General features: G+C 45.1%; 3 protein-coding genes, 1 long non-coding RNA gene and 7 other non-coding genes across 13 annotated transcripts; 10 read left to right on the forward strand and 1 right to left on the reverse strand.

Annotated features, from left to right (window-relative positions):
- Window positions 1-49: 49 nt before the first annotated feature.
- Window positions 50-4,564, forward strand: LOC108033182 (40S ribosomal protein S5a). Its single transcript, XM_017107423.3, has 5 exons — window positions 50-144; window positions 1,032-1,434; window positions 3,152-3,268; window positions 3,525-3,623; window positions 4,379-4,564. Exons 2-5 carry the CDS (start codon window positions 1,033-1,035, stop codon window positions 4,445-4,447), a joined length of 687 nt encoding a protein of 228 aa, XP_016962912.1. The 5' UTR covers window positions 50-144; window position 1,032; the 3' UTR covers window positions 4,448-4,564.
- Window positions 2,213-2,366, forward strand: LOC122818685 (small nucleolar RNA psi18S-1854). The gene has a single exon (XR_006368179.1). It is a non-coding gene; the product is annotated as a small nucleolar RNA psi18S-1854 (small nucleolar RNA).
- Window positions 2,556-2,709, forward strand: LOC122818683 (small nucleolar RNA psi18S-1854). The gene has a single exon (XR_006368177.1). It is a non-coding gene; the product is annotated as a small nucleolar RNA psi18S-1854 (small nucleolar RNA).
- LOC122818684 (small nucleolar RNA psi18S-1854) lies at window positions 2,890-3,044 on the forward strand. Its single transcript, XR_006368178.1, has one exon. It is a non-coding gene; the product is annotated as a small nucleolar RNA psi18S-1854 (small nucleolar RNA).
- On the forward strand, window positions 3,305-3,449 carry LOC122818686 (small nucleolar RNA psi28S-2876). Its single transcript, XR_006368180.1, has one exon. It is a non-coding gene; the product is annotated as a small nucleolar RNA psi28S-2876 (small nucleolar RNA).
- Window positions 3,818-3,958, forward strand: LOC122818688 (small nucleolar RNA psi28S-1192). Its single transcript, XR_006368182.1, has one exon. It is a non-coding gene; the product is annotated as a small nucleolar RNA psi28S-1192 (small nucleolar RNA).
- LOC122818687 (small nucleolar RNA psi28S-1192) lies at window positions 3,996-4,134 on the forward strand. Its single transcript, XR_006368181.1, has one exon. It is a non-coding gene; the product is annotated as a small nucleolar RNA psi28S-1192 (small nucleolar RNA).
- LOC122818689 (small nucleolar RNA psi28S-1192) lies at window positions 4,160-4,298 on the forward strand. The gene has a single exon (XR_006368183.1). It is a non-coding gene; the product is annotated as a small nucleolar RNA psi28S-1192 (small nucleolar RNA).
- A 305-nt stretch (window positions 4,565-4,869) lies between the features above and the next one.
- Window positions 4,870-6,259, reverse strand: LOC127012495 (uncharacterized). Of its 2 annotated transcripts, XR_007765990.1 has the most exons (4): window positions 6,030-6,259; window positions 5,919-5,970; window positions 5,295-5,856; window positions 4,870-5,238 (listed from the first exon to the last, which is right to left on the reverse strand). It is a non-coding gene; the product is annotated as an uncharacterized LOC127012495 (long non-coding RNA). The 2 variants fall into 2 exon arrangements; XR_007765989.1 differs by having other exon boundaries at window positions 5,295-5,970; window positions 6,030-6,257.
- Window positions 6,260-7,675: 1,416 nt separating this feature from the next.
- On the forward strand, window positions 7,676-9,819 carry LOC108033146 (uncharacterized). Its single transcript, XM_017107370.3, has 5 exons — window positions 7,676-7,814; window positions 7,927-8,367; window positions 8,852-8,919; window positions 9,162-9,317; window positions 9,677-9,819. The coding sequence occupies exons 1-5, from the start codon at window positions 7,753-7,755 to the stop codon at window positions 9,787-9,789; spliced, it is 840 nt and encodes a 279-aa protein (XP_016962859.1). The 5' UTR covers window positions 7,676-7,752; the 3' UTR covers window positions 9,790-9,819.
- LOC108032959 (uncharacterized) lies at window positions 9,768-14,673 on the forward strand. Of its 2 annotated transcripts, none has more exons than XM_044093273.1 (5): window positions 9,768-9,928; window positions 9,994-11,686; window positions 11,736-13,330; window positions 13,396-13,628; window positions 13,707-14,673. In XM_044093273.1, exons 1-5 carry the CDS (start codon window positions 9,768-9,770, stop codon window positions 14,024-14,026), a joined length of 4,002 nt encoding a protein of 1,333 aa, XP_043949208.1. In that variant the 3' UTR covers window positions 14,027-14,673. The 2 variants fall into 2 exon arrangements, with proteins under 2 accessions (XP_043949208.1, XP_043949209.1); XM_044093274.1 differs by having other exon boundaries at window positions 11,754-13,330.
- The last annotated feature ends 273 nt before the right edge of the window (window positions 14,674-14,946 follow it).

Here is a 14,946-nt window from a genome sequence, read left to right on the forward strand (position 1 = left end):
CTCGCAGCCCTGGCTGCCGAAATGCAACCGTGCGCGTGTCGGCGGAAATGTGACTTTCTGGCGTTGCCGCACACTGCCGTAACATGTTCTTTTTCAGGCGTTTGCCTTTGCGCTGACATCGTATCTCGATTCCTCTGTGACAAAGTAAGGGATTTTCGACGATTTGCTGTGTGTATTGTGGCCAGAGCTCGGCCAAAAGACGTCTTAAGGCTGGGGCCGAGTGTGGATACTGAGGGTTTTGTGAATTTATGGCGGCGAACTGCAGAAAAATGCAATTTCCTTCGGAATGAGGTTAAAGACGGGCGGCTTTTTGTTTGTGTGTGTGTGCGCGAGTGCGGCTGTGTGAGTGCGTCACACGTGTTGGTTTCACCTTTTTTTTGCATTTTTTTTATTTGACTGCTCCACAAGTAAATAATATACATAAGTTGTATATACTGAACTAAATCGGAAACTGAGGCTCCATATTCCTCTCGATAATATCGCTCCAAAGAGTTAATTCTTGTCAAGGGGTAGCGCAGGTCAACAACAACAACTCGCGTGTGTATGTGTACGGCGGCCGTGTCTATGTGCACATTCGGCGGATTTACAGTAAAAAACGTGTTAACAACGCAAAAATGTTGCCTTTAATGGTTCTATATAAGAAACCTTTTTTTTAATATAATATAATGTGTTTGAAATGAAAACCATTTTTACACAAGTTTATTTTTTTTGGTTTACAGAAAACGTTTTATCACTTCTGTGTCACTTAAAAAACGAGATTCTCAAAATATGGCTATAAACAAATAAAAAACACGTTTTTGACTAACTTTAAATATGGTATAAAAAGCCAAATATCCAACCATTATTATTGCCACTGAATTTATAAGTACTTTCGTTATTCACAGCCCGTAGATAGACAACAAGCTAGACAAGTAGTTTCACTTCACAGAAATGATAAATATCCCATAGATAGCAAAACCCTCAAGTATCCCACAGTAAGATACCGATTTGTAGACACGTGACTAACATACCTTCCCTGGAAACTCTTGCAGCATGGCCGAAGTTGCTGAAAACGTGGTGGAGACCTTCGAGGAGCCAGCGGCACCTCTGGAAGCCGAGGTCGCCGAGACGATCCTGGAGACGAACGTGGTGGCCACCACCGAGCTGCCGGAGATCAAGCTGTTCGGCCGCTGGTCCTGCGACGATGTGACCGTCAACGACATCTCGCTGCAGGATTACATCTCGGTGAAGGAGAAGTTCGCCCGCTACCTTCCCCACTCCGCCGGCCGTTATGCCGCCAAGCGTTTCCGCAAGGCCCAGTGCCCCATTGTAGAGCGTTTGACCTGCTCCCTGATGATGAAGGGCCGCAACAACGGCAAGAAGCTGATGGCCTGCCGCATCGTCAAGCACTCGTTCGAGATCATCCATCTGCTCACCGGGGAGAACCCTCTGCAGGTACATATGCCGCATTTACCAACCTTATGTCCACACCCGCCCCCTAAAGAGCGTCCCATGCTAAACTGTGGCCAGAGATCATCGCCACTCGGCCATGGGTAGAATGGGCACGCAGAGTAACCCCAAAGTTTTAATATCCTAGTGCCTGAAGATAGCCAAGCCTCTTCTCGTTCTCCTGGAACTTAAAACTACAATACAATCGCCTTTTTTACATTATATAACCACCAAAATATGTAGGAGCTCAAAGGGAATGAGAGTTAGTTTTTAGTCCTCCTCAATGCTGGATAGGTCTGCATACATACTTTCCGAAGCATAACTCTTAAATGGACTAATAGTGAACCAGAGTTTTAATTATCCTAGTGCCTGAAGATAGAAAACCACTTCTGGTTCTCCTGGAACTTAAAGCTACACTTGGAACTAGAGGTGCTACTTTAGGTAGTCCTCCTCAATGCTAGTTGATGGCACATTTCAGCCAAACTGAGCATACACTCATAAGGGACTCAGAGAAAAGGGGTTAACTATCCTTGTGCTTGAAGATTCAACCACTTCCCGCTCTCCTGGAACTTAATTCAACATTTAAAGCGATATAATATTGTGATCAGCGATTTACTTCTGAAGGAGTCGACCTCAATGCTAGTTGAAGGAAACTATTCCAGCTAGGCATGTTTTATAACAGACTCAGAGGAAACTGTGTTAATTATCCTAGTGCTTGAAGGTTGAACCACTTCCCGCTCTCCTGGAATTTAAGGCAACATTAGAAATACAGTATTGGACGACTCAGTGATCCGTCCAAAACTAAAACTGCAGCGCTGATCTCCACAGCGTTGTGGTATTCAATTGGACCACAAAAAACCCCAAGGTTAGCTATTCCTCTTAAGGTCATTGGCTTGAAGATGCAACCTTAATAAAGCATAAATCAACAAACCCTTTTTATAGAAATCTTTTTTAGTCCACCTCAATGCCAGGCGGTTTGAATACACCTTGTCGTACTGAGCATCTCTAAAATGGACTGATATCAATTATAATTGTTTTAACTATCCTTGTGCCCGAAGATAAAAGCCACTTCCTGCTCTCCTGGAAATTAAAACAACACTTAGGTTAAACAGTATTTACTGAGGACATTGTAGTCCGTCCAAAACTAAAACCGCAGCGCTGATCTCCACAGCGTTGTGGTATTCAACTGGACCACAACAAACCCCAAGGTTAGCTATTCCTCTTAAGGTCATTGGCTTGAAGATGCAACCTTAATAAAGCATAAATCAACAACAGCAATTGTGTCAGCATTTTTAGTCCACCTCAATGCCAGGCGGTTTGAATACACCTTGTCGTACTGAGCATCTCCAAAATGGACTGATATTAATTATAATTGTTTTAACTATCCTTGTGCCCGAAGATAAAGCCACTTCCTGCTCTCCTGGAAATTAGAACAACATTAAGCTGAAGAATATTCATTAGTCATTATCCGTCCAAAACTAAAACTGCAGCGCTGGTTTCGACAGGGTTGCGGTATTCAATTGGACCACAGAAAACCCCATGATTAGCTATTCCTCTTAAGGGCATTGGCTCAAAGGTGCAACCTTAATAAAGCCATAAATCAACAAACCCCTTTCTTTTCTTTAGAATTCATTTCGGTTTAATTCATCGCCGTACGTTTTAACTCACCTATCAACAAATTAAAATGGCAGCTTTCTAATTTTGAACTTGTGTTTTCTTCCAGATCCTGGTCAGTGCGATCATCAACTCCGGACCCCGTGAGGACTCCACCCGTATTGGACGTGCCGGTACCGTCCGTCGCCAGGCTGTGGATGTGTCGCCCCTGCGTCGCGTCAACCAGGTGGGTTTCCTTGAAGGATTTGACGCAAACATGTGTGTTGTGGCCGGTAGCTATGGCTTGTGGTTCGATTGGAGACTGCCTGCTTATAACACTTGGCTAGATCGAAATTCTATCTAATATCCGTAGCGTCATAATGTGTACTTTAGCCGACATTTGGCGTATGAAACGAAGAGACATTTTCAATTAAATAATCCATCTTGCTACTGTATTATCCTCTTTATGCATTGTCTGACATTATTGTATCTATTTGTTGTAGGCCATCTGGCTGCTGTGCACTGGAGCTCGTGAGGCTGCCTTCAGGAACATCAAGACCATCGCCGAGTGCCTGGCTGATGAGCTGATCAACGCTGCCAAGGTGAGGAGATATGGAATTTAGAGGGAGAATCCCGGGCATGAGAAGGTCTACTCTAATGCCTGGCATTGAATAACCAAAATGCCTGGCCTCGCTTGTAGACCAGATCGAGAACCTCGTTCGGCACTAGGAATTAACCCAGGAATTGGGCTCATTACTGCCCATTTCCTCATTCTAGTGACACACTTGGTCATTCAAATGGGTCCAATCTAATTCTGCATCATGGTTTATTTATGTAGTCTCGCTTTTGGACCAGATCAATCTCCAAATCTCTTATTATCCTTGTGCTAGTGGCCACTTTACTGTCCTATGCACACGAGAAACATAAAAGAACATTGAGAAAATTAAGCTGTCCAGCTGAATCCGCTAGAAAACCTTGGGTCCAATCTAATTCTGCATAATGGTTTATTTTTGTAGTCTCGCTTTTGGACCATATTAATATAACTCCTTTATTATCCTTGTGCTTGTGATAATATCCCAGTTCAATGCACATGAGAAACGTAAATGAACATTGTACAAGTACGGAAATCTAAATTAGTGTTCGGTCCAGTCTAATTCTGCATCATGGTTTATTTTTGTAGTCTCGCTTTTGGACCAGATTAATGCCCATCCTTTATTATCCTTGTTCTTGCGACAGCATTTCAGTTCAATGAACACGAGAAACGTAAAAGAACAAAGACTCCAAACTGATTAAAAACTGTTTAGATTCGAACTTCCATATACCACAAGTACTGATTCTGAGTGGTCTTATTTTCCAGGGTTCTTCCAACTCGTACGCCATCAAGAAGAAGGATGAGTTGGAGCGTGTCGCCAAGTCCAACCGTTAAGGAGACATCATCACCAGCAAAAACAAACTTCTGTCTGTTTTTTTTTATACAAATAACGTGTGTACACTGCAAAATGATACACTAAATTTAAAATAAACAACAAGATGAAAAATCCAATGTAGAACAATCTTTTTTTTTAATAGTTTTTAGTTTTGAATAAACTTGGTTGTCAGAGTTGCAACTGATATTTGAGTTTGATTCTCTCTTCAGCCTCTATCCTTTGTATCGTAAGCAAGGATTCGAGTGCCTCGAGTACCTCTTTAGCTGAGTAACAGGTACCTGATAGTCGATGGTTGCGGCACCAAAAGGGAGAACCTATTTTTATATTTCCTTTGGTAGCTTTTTATCAACAATGCATTTGTTGTTCGCTTAAGATGTATACAAGTTAAATAAAACAATATACATATAACCCCTCAAAAATATCTGCGATTTGTGGCACTCGGTTTGATTTATTTATAACTTGTCGGTTCGGAAATAAAGTGGACCATCTGCCGGTGAGTTGATCGATGTATCATTTCTCGGGTTCCTCAGGCTGCGTGTTGACCTCCATATTAGATTCAAGTATAAGATTGTGTCCCAGTTTTGTCCACTTCAAATCACTTATCTGATTCATTCAGCAAACTATTGTATTTTCTTGGTACTTCAGACTGCCCCCCGCAGTTCATACATAGTGATCCTTCTGGGTGCCAGAACCACCTCCATTTGGCCGTCAGGGTTCCCCGAAGACTCGAAAATTCTCCCTTTGGTGCACACTTCTTCAGGAGCCAAGGCTGCTCTTGGAATCGCTGATCCTGTAAACGAATGCGGTGCTCATGGTTGCTGTTGGATCTTTTGGCCAAGGACATACCTAGTTCACTTCAGATCCGATCGGGGCACATAGGCTGGCAAATGGACAAAGGCCCCGATCAGGATATCGAGTGCATTCACAGAATACACCCCATTCCCTCATCGGGGCCTTTGTCCATGACCAGAAAAGGCTCTGGACACCCGCCACCAATGGCTACCACGAGGCCAATAGAATCTACCGGGGTCAGGAAGCTCAGATCGAGGACGAGTGGCTCAATAACCTAATAGACACCCTGATGGCCCCCAATAAAAAGCCATCTTGTGATGGTCAGTCCCTTGGTATACCAAGTGGACGACGGGTGGATAAGAATATAAACTGGCCAGCATCTGCCCATCAGATTATAGTGCCACTCAACCTGGATCCGGACTTCCTGACCGAGATAGACGATATTGGCCTCCTGGTAGGCATTGGTGGCCGACATCCAGAGCCTTTCTGCCTTCGAGGCCACTTAGTTTCCGTACGGCCAGTACAAGGGGGCAATCTAGCGTAGACATGGACGTGCGCCAGTGGCATCTCATCCCTTCCTGGGAAAACAATGGGATTATTGTTCCCAACGCAATCCCTAATGGGACGAGGTTGGCTCATCAGAACACTCTTGAAGCAGCACGGATCCCACATACATACATTCGTAATCATAGAGATTGAAGAATGCCAAAAACCCACGTCAAATAATAAGCTAAGGTATATACAAATATATTACTATTTAAAGGGCACAAATGTAACTTAAAAACTTACCGTTTCTTAAAGAAAGTTTAAGTAAAATTTCCTTAAATACAGGATAATATTTTGCTTCGGCATGAGAACCCATTTTATTGGCACCTGGTTAAAGACTGAATATTTTCACCGACTTTCCTTTGACAGGAAACACTGGTACAAAGACCATTTTAAAGGCCTACTAGGATACAAAAATGTCGTTTTTTAAGAGCCCTGCACAGTGGGGAATGTGACCACTTCTTCTGGCCAAAATTATCATCTTCCTCAACTTAAAAGATATCGAAGTAACATTTTGGCAATCGTTGATTTGTATCAAGTCGCACAATACGTACAAAAATTCGGTGGATCAGACAACTATATCTTATAGCTGATATAGGAATGATCAGATTAACTATGCTGAATTCAGAGTACGAAATACGATTAATACAAAATAAAAAGTTTGCTATATATTTAACAAAATAACCCAAAGCTTTTCAAAAGAAAAAGCGGTACTGATGCCTGATCACTAAATGAAATATTGCGATGATTACTAATACGCCTATTCCACTAGAGAATTCATTAGATGCTTAAAAGGAGACAAATACTCGTATATGTGACATTTACTATGTTTTATTTGCATGGACCCTTAAGCATTTGAATGTTACTCTTAACTTCATAACTCAAAAACCTCTGACTAGATGATAAAAATATTCCAAGCTTTCAAGAATAACTTTTAAATGTGTACAAAATTGTCGGTGTAAATCAGATAAATAAAAATAATATATGATAATACAACTTCAAAGTGCTTTGGTTTTGAACAAATTTTGTTTTTAATTTTTTTATCTCCGACAGTGATTTCTAAAAAAAGCTTTGGTGCTTTATTCCTGAATATTTTATTCCTAAAGGTTTTGTCTTTATTTATGAGAAGCTGTGTAATTTCTTGATCGCAAAGTGTTATTAAAAACGCTTAAAATATTACTTTTTTACATCACATCCCGGTATAAATTTATCTAGGCATTTTAGAATCCCGTAAGAAAGGCTCCTATTGGCTTTGTCATTTTGCTAATTAATTGCTCATTAGAGCTGACATATATCTGTCTTGCTCGCACTTACGCAAAATTGTGCAGTCTGGTTACTCTAATGAACGATCTGAACTATGTCGTAGCACAATCGCATAACCATGATGCAAAACTTTTTGCAGAATTATTTGTAAAAAGAAAGAAGCGTTTAAATAGTATACATTGTACAATGAATCATTATGCAATACTGCCGGCAAGCGTTGATAAGTGAAACAACGAAAAGAATTGAAATAATTATTATGAAAAACCATGAAATAACTTAATTTTTTTTAATTGTTCAGACTACTTTATATATACAGAAATGCTGTGATCAATGCAAAGATCACTGATCATGATTCAGCCAAACTCGGCTCTTGAAATAAGATTTAATTTATTGTATTAAATATCTAATGAATTTTAATCTAGTTTGTCGAAAATCCCAACCGTTTCCATCGGATGCACTCAATGAAAAGAGGGTATAATCCAATACCGCCACAAATCCAGCTTAGTGTAAACAGGTCCGATAAACCCGATAGATAGGTCGAGAAAGTGATCGCCGCGCGATATCGAAGTACGAGAAAGCCCGATAGGCCCAGTCGCCTTTTGACATCGATTTCAACTTATTTCAGACTTAAAGTGACATACCATTCTAAAAAATTTTTGAGTTCAGTTGTGTTCTCCTCAGAATTTGTTCGGGCTGGTGTAAAATGTTTACAGTGGATGCAGGTGCAGAATCAGTAGTACCCAACGAGACTCCAGTAAATAGCCAGTAAGTGGATGGCAGTCCTGGCCAGAAAGCAGGATGATTAGCTTAGGACTTTTCGGCACATGTGACACAGAATACGCCAGATACCATAATCTATAACCGATGTATAATGCAGATTCCACGAGCAGAAGCTGGTGGAGCACTTCTGCCGGCAGACGCAGCTGCTGAAGCTGGTCGAGGGCTCCTCTGGCCGGTTTGTGGCGAACTACAGGAACTCCCGGCGGCCGGAGGACCTGCTGGCCCCCATCCAGCTGCTCCTTGACTTCGACTACGCTCGCCTGCTCGAGATCGCGCCCAAGCTCCTTCAGCTGATCGTCGAGGAACCGCTGCAGTTCCAGGAGGCCGTCCGGTACTCGGTTTACGGCCTGGTCAGGCAACATCTCAAGGACGCCGGCCTGAAACCCATCGATATCAACCAGCTGCACGCCCAGTGGCGCCTGGTGGGACTGCCCCTCAGCCCGGGCCTCCAGTTCGAGCCTCGGGACCAGTCGCTGCGCCTGGGCTTGTCCCAGGTCCAGGGCATCCTGGCCGCCTTCACGCCGCAGGAGACCCTGGTGTCAGTTCTTGAGTTTGCACCTTTTCTGGCAGAGAGTAGCACAAGTCCTTAATGCAGTCCGTCTGCTTGTTGTTTCCTATGGTTTCCTAGTGTTCCAGATCTGTTATCTTTAGGTTCAAACCGTTGAAAATCCTATTGGATTTTCAGTTCTGGGATCCTAAACTTAGTTCATTGTATTTATTTAACGATTCTATATTTCCTAATCTATCTCATACTATAGAAAATACTTGTGTTACTAATCCTTTTTGGTTTATTTTGTAATTGTTTTATTTTTATTTTACATTTTTGATTTATAAGTATTTATTATTATTTTTTATGTTTCATTTGTTCTTATTATTTTGTATTTCCATTATTTTTTGTTAATTTTTTTTATTTCTATTATTTTGTATTATTTATTTATGTAAACACCAAGCTGCTCTGCTAGGAATTCCCAGCTTCGGTAACCGAAGAGGTACACTTATTCTTTATGATTTTCCACGAACAGCCTGCAATCGATTTGGTACTGCGGCAGCGGCTGCATGCGCAATGCCATACAGACCTCCTCAACCGATGGTATGTCCCATAGGCTAGGATCCCACTGCAATCCCAACCAAGCATAATAACCAAACTGTGACAAAACTAATGATCTGTCATGTGTGCACTCCATCATTGGCATTACCACAGAATCCATCATATTATTTCCCACTGAATCCTTAACCATAATTGGCACGACCCACTCCATATATGTACTTCCCATTGAATTCTGTAAATCTGTTTGCTAGCGGCATTTAACTCGCCCTGCTCATATCTTTCAGCTCCCTTGTGTTCGGGCTGCTCGCGGCCCATGAGTGAATACCAAAAGCTGCGCGTAACCGAAACCTACCGAATCCTGGCCATCCTGCCCAGTGCTGCAGTGCAGACGCCTCGTATTACCGGCTGCCTACATCGCCCGAAGTTAATCCGGCTGAGAGGTTAGTTACTCCGATTGTTACAGAGCAAAAGTGGAGATAGTTTTCTGGGCTATGCTAATATAATTTTTTGCCGTTCAGTGTTGGGCCAAGAAAGATTCCAGATATTGTGCTCCGATGTAAATAATTATTCAGAGCAAGACGTAATTAAGTAACATGCACAACTAAATGTGTTTGTTTAAAGTAAATAAAGAAAAGTAAAGCACCTTCTTACATAAATAAAACTAGATAATAGGAAACAAAATACACATTTGATTTCTGTCAATTTAACCAAGCCAGAATTGAAATATTTTCCAGACATGTTTCTTTAAATTTATAAAAATCTATTTAATTTTAAAAATTGATTCAATTCCCTGTAAAAGCCCACGCCCACGACTGCGAGTTGAAGCTAGGATCTAGCTATCTGATTACCTGCTACTTTGCTGGATCGTCCACCACCTACCAACTGGAAGCATGCCATCTAAGAGGCATCTAGAGAACAGAGGCCGCCGCCGCCGCAATGCCGTTCAGCTCAATGATTTCTTGCGCGGCGATGAAACAACCCCATCTTCCAATCAGTCGCAGGCCCGTACCAATGAGTCCAACAAAAACGTTCAAAACGCAAGCTCCATAGGGTAAGACCCCTAATTTGCATAAGTACTTACAGATATAATTGTACATCCCAATTCCTGATTTATAGCACTATCCCTTTGAACGGCCCTATCGAGAGCGATGTGACTCCTGTTGTGACAACACAGCAGAGCGTGGATCAGGAGAAGGCATCTCCCCAAGGGCAGCAAAAAGCTTTAAAACCAACTGTGAACGTGTGGCTCTCGCCTGGAGAAAAGGCTCAGCCCGAAGCCAACTATAACGTGGATACAAAGGAGTATCCGGGTTTGGGACAGCGCTCGAAGAGATCGAAACAGCCGTCGCCGCCTGGGCCGAATTCTGATAATGATGACGCCATCTTTGCGCCAAATGTTGGTCAGCGTTTTCGAGGTCGTCGCGGTCGCGGAATCGAACCACCAGTTCTGGCTAACTTCCTTCCGGAAGCAGTGCTTCCGACAGTGGTCGGCAACAAGCAGCAAACTGTGGCCAAGTGGCTGGCTTCAGTGCATCCTGGCTACAACGACCTGACACGCAACTCTACTCCATGCAAGATCAGTTTGCTGAAAAGGGATTCTGCCCCACAGCACGAGCGCAATGCAGGCCAGTCCCCTCAGAAGGAGAATAAAAGTACTGCCAAAAACATTCAGCAGAATACTCCGGGTAACGCCTCACAGCAAAAGAAAGCTACTGGTACTGCCAATCAGCAGCAGCCACAACAGCAGGGAAGCGGTTCGGCTAGTCCTTCATTGCAGCAACAGAAGAGTCCAATAAATTCTGTTTGGCAGCAGCAGGGAAGCTCGGGAAGTGCTCGCCAGCAGCGGCAGAAATGTCAAGGGAATTCTGCCCAACAGCAGCAGAGGAAGCCCGCTGGTAATCCAGTTCAGCAACAGCAGAAGAGTCCTGGGACCACTGTGGGCCCAACCAAGCAGCAGCAGCAGAAGACCCCCGACAATCCCTTACAGGAGCAAGAGAGAACTCCGCCGAAACTGCAGCCAAAGTCCACTGCTAATCCATTTAAGCAACATCAGAAAAATTCTGGCAATCCTTTTCAGCAACAACCAAAGTCTGCAGCCCAGAAGAGTCCTGAAAGGGCTTTGCAGCATCAGCAGAAAGGTCCTGGAGGCTGTTCCCAGCAGCAACATCAGAGGAGCCCTGTCAGGCAACAGCAGCAGCAGCATCCGAAGAGATCCGGCCATCCCTTCCGCCAGCAACCAAAGAGTCCTGAAAAGACACCACGTGATGACGAAAACGTTGATTCGATGCCAGACCACGATTTCACCGATCAACGCAGCCAGCCGCCGACTCAGACTTCATTTGCGGGTAACAACAGCGCCGACGATGAGGATGACGACATAGTGCCGCCGACACCAACCTGTCAAAGCCACAGAGTCATGTCGTGGAGATTTCCTCGCAGCAACAATACCGTGCGGCTAGTGCGAAGCCTTCAGTCGCTGAGCCAACAGTTCATGCAGTCCTCGCCGGAGGAGTCGCAGAAGGAGCAGGCGGTGCCGCGCCAGCTGCAGACATATGTGCAGCGGCAAATAAGCCCGCACCAGGTCAAGCGCCTGCCAGCGAACCAGCCAATCCGGCACATCCGACAGTTGGCCATGCGCAGCGCGTTGAACTCCAACGCTCAGGAGTTCCGGCCCAGGGAGCACCGCGTGGCCAGCGGATCGAATCAGCAGTCGCAAGTGGCCTTGGGGCTGCCGGAGGAAGAAGAAGAGGAGGAGGATGAAGATGAAGATGTACCAATGCAACCCTCGTCCCGCCCGACCAGATTGAGCGTAAGTTATATTGCATATACGAATAGCATCATGTTGTAACCACCTTCAGGCCTCTTCGCGACACCAGAGACGTCGCCGTCGCCAGCGATTTCTGCGCACCCTAAAGAATGCCACGAATCTGCTGCCCACGAGCACCCCGAGTGTTGGCCTGTTGTCGCCACCCATGATGCAGCCCAGCTGCACCTGCAGTACACCGCCCTTGTCCCAAGTGCACCGTTACGCTCCTGCAAGTGCCCCGCAACCCCTTGCGCAACAACTGCCCCAATCCGTCTTGCAACCCTATTCGCAACCCCTATCGCAGCCACCCGTACTGCAATCCCTGCCGCAAGCCATACCACAACTCCAAGTCCAGCCGCCATTGCAACTGCTGCCCCATACCCAAATTCAAGTGCAGCCACCAGCCAACATTCCAGTCCAGGTCATGATACCACCAGAGACTATCAAACTGAGTGCCGGCAGCAATCCGCCGCCCGTGATCTTCTACAACCCACAGTCGGGGAATGTTTGGAGCAACCCGACACCACATATTCCCATCGAGATACAGAGCAGCCTTGCCAGCCAGTCGGTTTTTCGGCTTGCCAGCCTCCCTTGCACTGGTGTGGGCACCCCCAATACGGGTTCCTTTACGGAATGGTCGCCCCCCAGCCAGCTCCTCCACAGCCCGAGCTGCCTCCCGTCCAGTATTTCCGGCCCGAGCCAGTTGCAGTTCTCCCATACGCTCAGTTCGCCCCCACCGGTGGAGGAGCAGCAGCGGCAGGAGGATCCGCTGGAGTCAAGTACCTATCAGGACGAGGACCTATTGTTCAGCAGGCCCCTGTTGGATATGGACCGCGAGGATACCCAGCCGGAGGAGGGGGAGGAGTTGGGGTTGGGGGAGTACGGGGAGTGCCAGGGTCCCCGGGAGTGGGAATGCGGATCGGGGTGGCAGTCGGAGTCGGAGTTACAGGCCTCTCATCCGCCGGTCGTCGACGAGCCTCACGGCGATCCAGACGTCGTCGTCGCAAAGCACACAGGACCACCGCTCGAGCGTCACCAAATATTCCGTGCCCCACCGCAGCACGGTCATAATTATCCCAAGCCAGATTTGAACTGCGTGCCATCCAGCATCAAGAAGCTGTATCACCTGATTTCGTCCCAGTACTCCGACTACTCCTTTGTCTACGCGCTGAGTGCCCAGCTTAGCCAAGAGTGCGTGCCCATGGACTGCTACGTTTACCTAAAGATGGTGCTGCTGGCCAGCATCGTTTCGATAGAGACCGAGGAAGTGCGTGCTCCGGTTGCGCTGTGCATCATCGCCACCGACAGCCTAATGGCGAATCGCCTCATGAACAAGGTGGGCCAACTGGCTCCGCGTTTCCTGGGCCCTCACGACTACGGACTGCACCCGACCTTCAGTGCCCTGCCCACGCGCTTCAACTGGGTGGTGGCCTGTCCCTTGCTGATGGCCCAGCAGGGTGTTTACTACGTTGGAGACTGGACGCGTCTCACCAAGGACCAGGGGTGCCAGCTGGAGAAGTGCATCGAAAACGGAGCCGTGCCTGTGCCGCAGTTGCAAGTCGATCAGCCCTTGGAGGCAGCCGTCTGGACGCACTGGCAGCCGGAGAACTCCAGCAATCAGGCCCTCGTCCTCTCCAAGCTGTGCCCGTAAGATGGAGAAATCCTCACAAGTAACTTGTAAAATAACCCTATTCATTTAATTCATTTTGCAGAATATTCGGCCTGCCCATCTATATGGGTGATCAGGTCAGCGAGAGCCTCTGGAACTTGATAATCCACCAGCATAGCGCAGAGGGACAAAATACTGTTAACGATGGCTTGAACATTCACGAGGACGACTTGCGTATGCTTATCCACCTGCTGCATCAGCGCAAGACCACCTTTAGCGATGGGGCTCAGCAGATGCTGCAGAAGTACTACGTGATCTCCAGGAAGGAGCGACCAAGTAAGAGTCTGACGATACTCGTACAATTGCTGTGCTCTTCTGATTGGCGGCAACTCACTCCATCCCTCTTCTTTTCAGCTGTCTTCACCAGCAAGACGTACATTGTGCTGAAGCAGTTTGCCGAATCGTTTGCCAAAATGGCCCTGCGCCTGGAGGTCCTAGAGTCCGACGTTTGTGTGGCGATCTTCCACTGCGAGCACTTTGTGCAGAGTGTTTTCGGGACCAACGAGCACCTTGCTCCGCCGGCGGTGATCAACTTCAGTGTGATCGCGCGCATCGATCCGTACATGAACGAGTTCGCACGCTGGCTGCTCCAGTATCTGGATCGCTACGAGGACGAGGAGCTAGGGATGCAGCCGGCCAAGCGGCGACGCACCGATAGCTGGGGCATGCCCTAAGCATTTTGGGAAAATACCACACTCTTTAATACTACTCTTAGATTTATGATTATAGCTTTCTGGAACATTTTGAATACGTTTTATAGTTTTATACAGATGAATTTACAACATTTGTGTTTGTAAACAAAAACGGCCCTGGGCCCAAACAACGCTACCTCAAATGTATTCACTATATACGTAAAACGAACTGCCTGAAACGTTCTCAAGCAACGTCCAAATTTGTAAACACCACTTTTGCACACATTTTCACTTGATTCATTCGGTATATGTTTTGTGTATATCGCCTAGCGATCGCGAATAGCTCCTAAAGTTCTATGCGCGATAATCAAAAGCCTTCGTTTGAATAATCTTGTATCGCATGTTAACCGCTGTTAATCATCCATAATAATTTTGACATCTTTCGGAAAACTCGAAAAATTCTTCAAAATTGGTTTCGGTTAAAATATGCAAATTAAATATGTGCCAAGCGAATACATTCCTTTCCTTAATAGTGCGTAACAATGTGATAAAGGAGAATATTTCTCTGGATAAATTAAAACCTGGGATTAGCTTTAATGCGAGCTGTGAATAGTTGTTAAAGCTCTAATATATGTAGAGGACAATTTTTTTTTGGTAAAAATATTAAATTAAATGTGTGACCAAGAGAATACACGTTCTTTTATTATTTAAAGACCTTGATATTATACAGTGTGATAACTACTGTTTCTCAGTATATATTGGACAAGCTGTGATTAGTTTTTAAATCTTTTTTTTAGTAAACCCATTACTTTAATTTCTTTAAAAAATGGAAAGAATATAAATAGTTCTGAAAATGTCCTCATAAAAAATCATAAAAGGCTATGCCTGACATTGATGTTAAAAAGTATAAAATATTTAGTTTTTTTCACAAAATATAGAAGTTTCTTATTTTAAATTTATTT

This window comes from Drosophila biarmipes, chromosome X (genome assembly GCF_025231255.1).
Source record: "Drosophila biarmipes strain raj3 chromosome X, RU_DBia_V1.1, whole genome shotgun sequence".
Classification (NCBI taxonomy): domain Eukaryota; kingdom Metazoa; phylum Arthropoda; class Insecta; order Diptera; family Drosophilidae; genus Drosophila; species Drosophila biarmipes.

Excerpts from the sequence above, each read along its gene's own strand:
- LOC108032959 (XM_044093273.1), top strand. The coding sequence starts at position 9,768 with ATGCCATCTAAGAGGCATCTAGAGAACAGAGGCCGCCGCCGCCGCAAT. Across the intron at positions 11,687-11,735 it reads CCCGCCCGACCAGATTGAGC|GCCTCTTCGCGACACCAGAG; the intron begins GTAAGTTATATT and ends AACCACCTTCAG. Across the intron at positions 13,629-13,706 it reads CTCCAGGAAGGAGCGACCAA|CTGTCTTCACCAGCAAGACG; the intron begins GTAAGAGTCTGA and ends TCTTCTTTTCAG.
- LOC108033182 (XM_017107423.3), top strand. The coding sequence starts at position 1,033 with ATGGCCGAAGTTGCTGAAAACGTGGTGGAGACCTTCGAGGAGCCAGCG. Across the intron at positions 3,269-3,524 it reads CCCTGCGTCGCGTCAACCAG|GCCATCTGGCTGCTGTGCAC; the intron begins GTGGGTTTCCTT and ends TATTTGTTGTAG. Across the intron at positions 3,624-4,378 it reads AGCTGATCAACGCTGCCAAG|GGTTCTTCCAACTCGTACGC; the intron begins GTGAGGAGATAT and ends CTTATTTTCCAG.
- LOC108033146 (XM_017107370.3), top strand. The coding sequence starts at position 7,753 with ATGTTTACAGTGGATGCAGGTGCAGAATCAGTAGTACCCAACGAGACT. Across the intron at positions 8,368-8,851 it reads ACGCCGCAGGAGACCCTGGT|CCTGCAATCGATTTGGTACT; the intron begins GTCAGTTCTTGA and ends TTCCACGAACAG. Across the intron at positions 9,318-9,676 it reads GAAGTTAATCCGGCTGAGAG|CCCACGCCCACGACTGCGAG; the intron begins GTTAGTTACTCC and ends TCCCTGTAAAAG.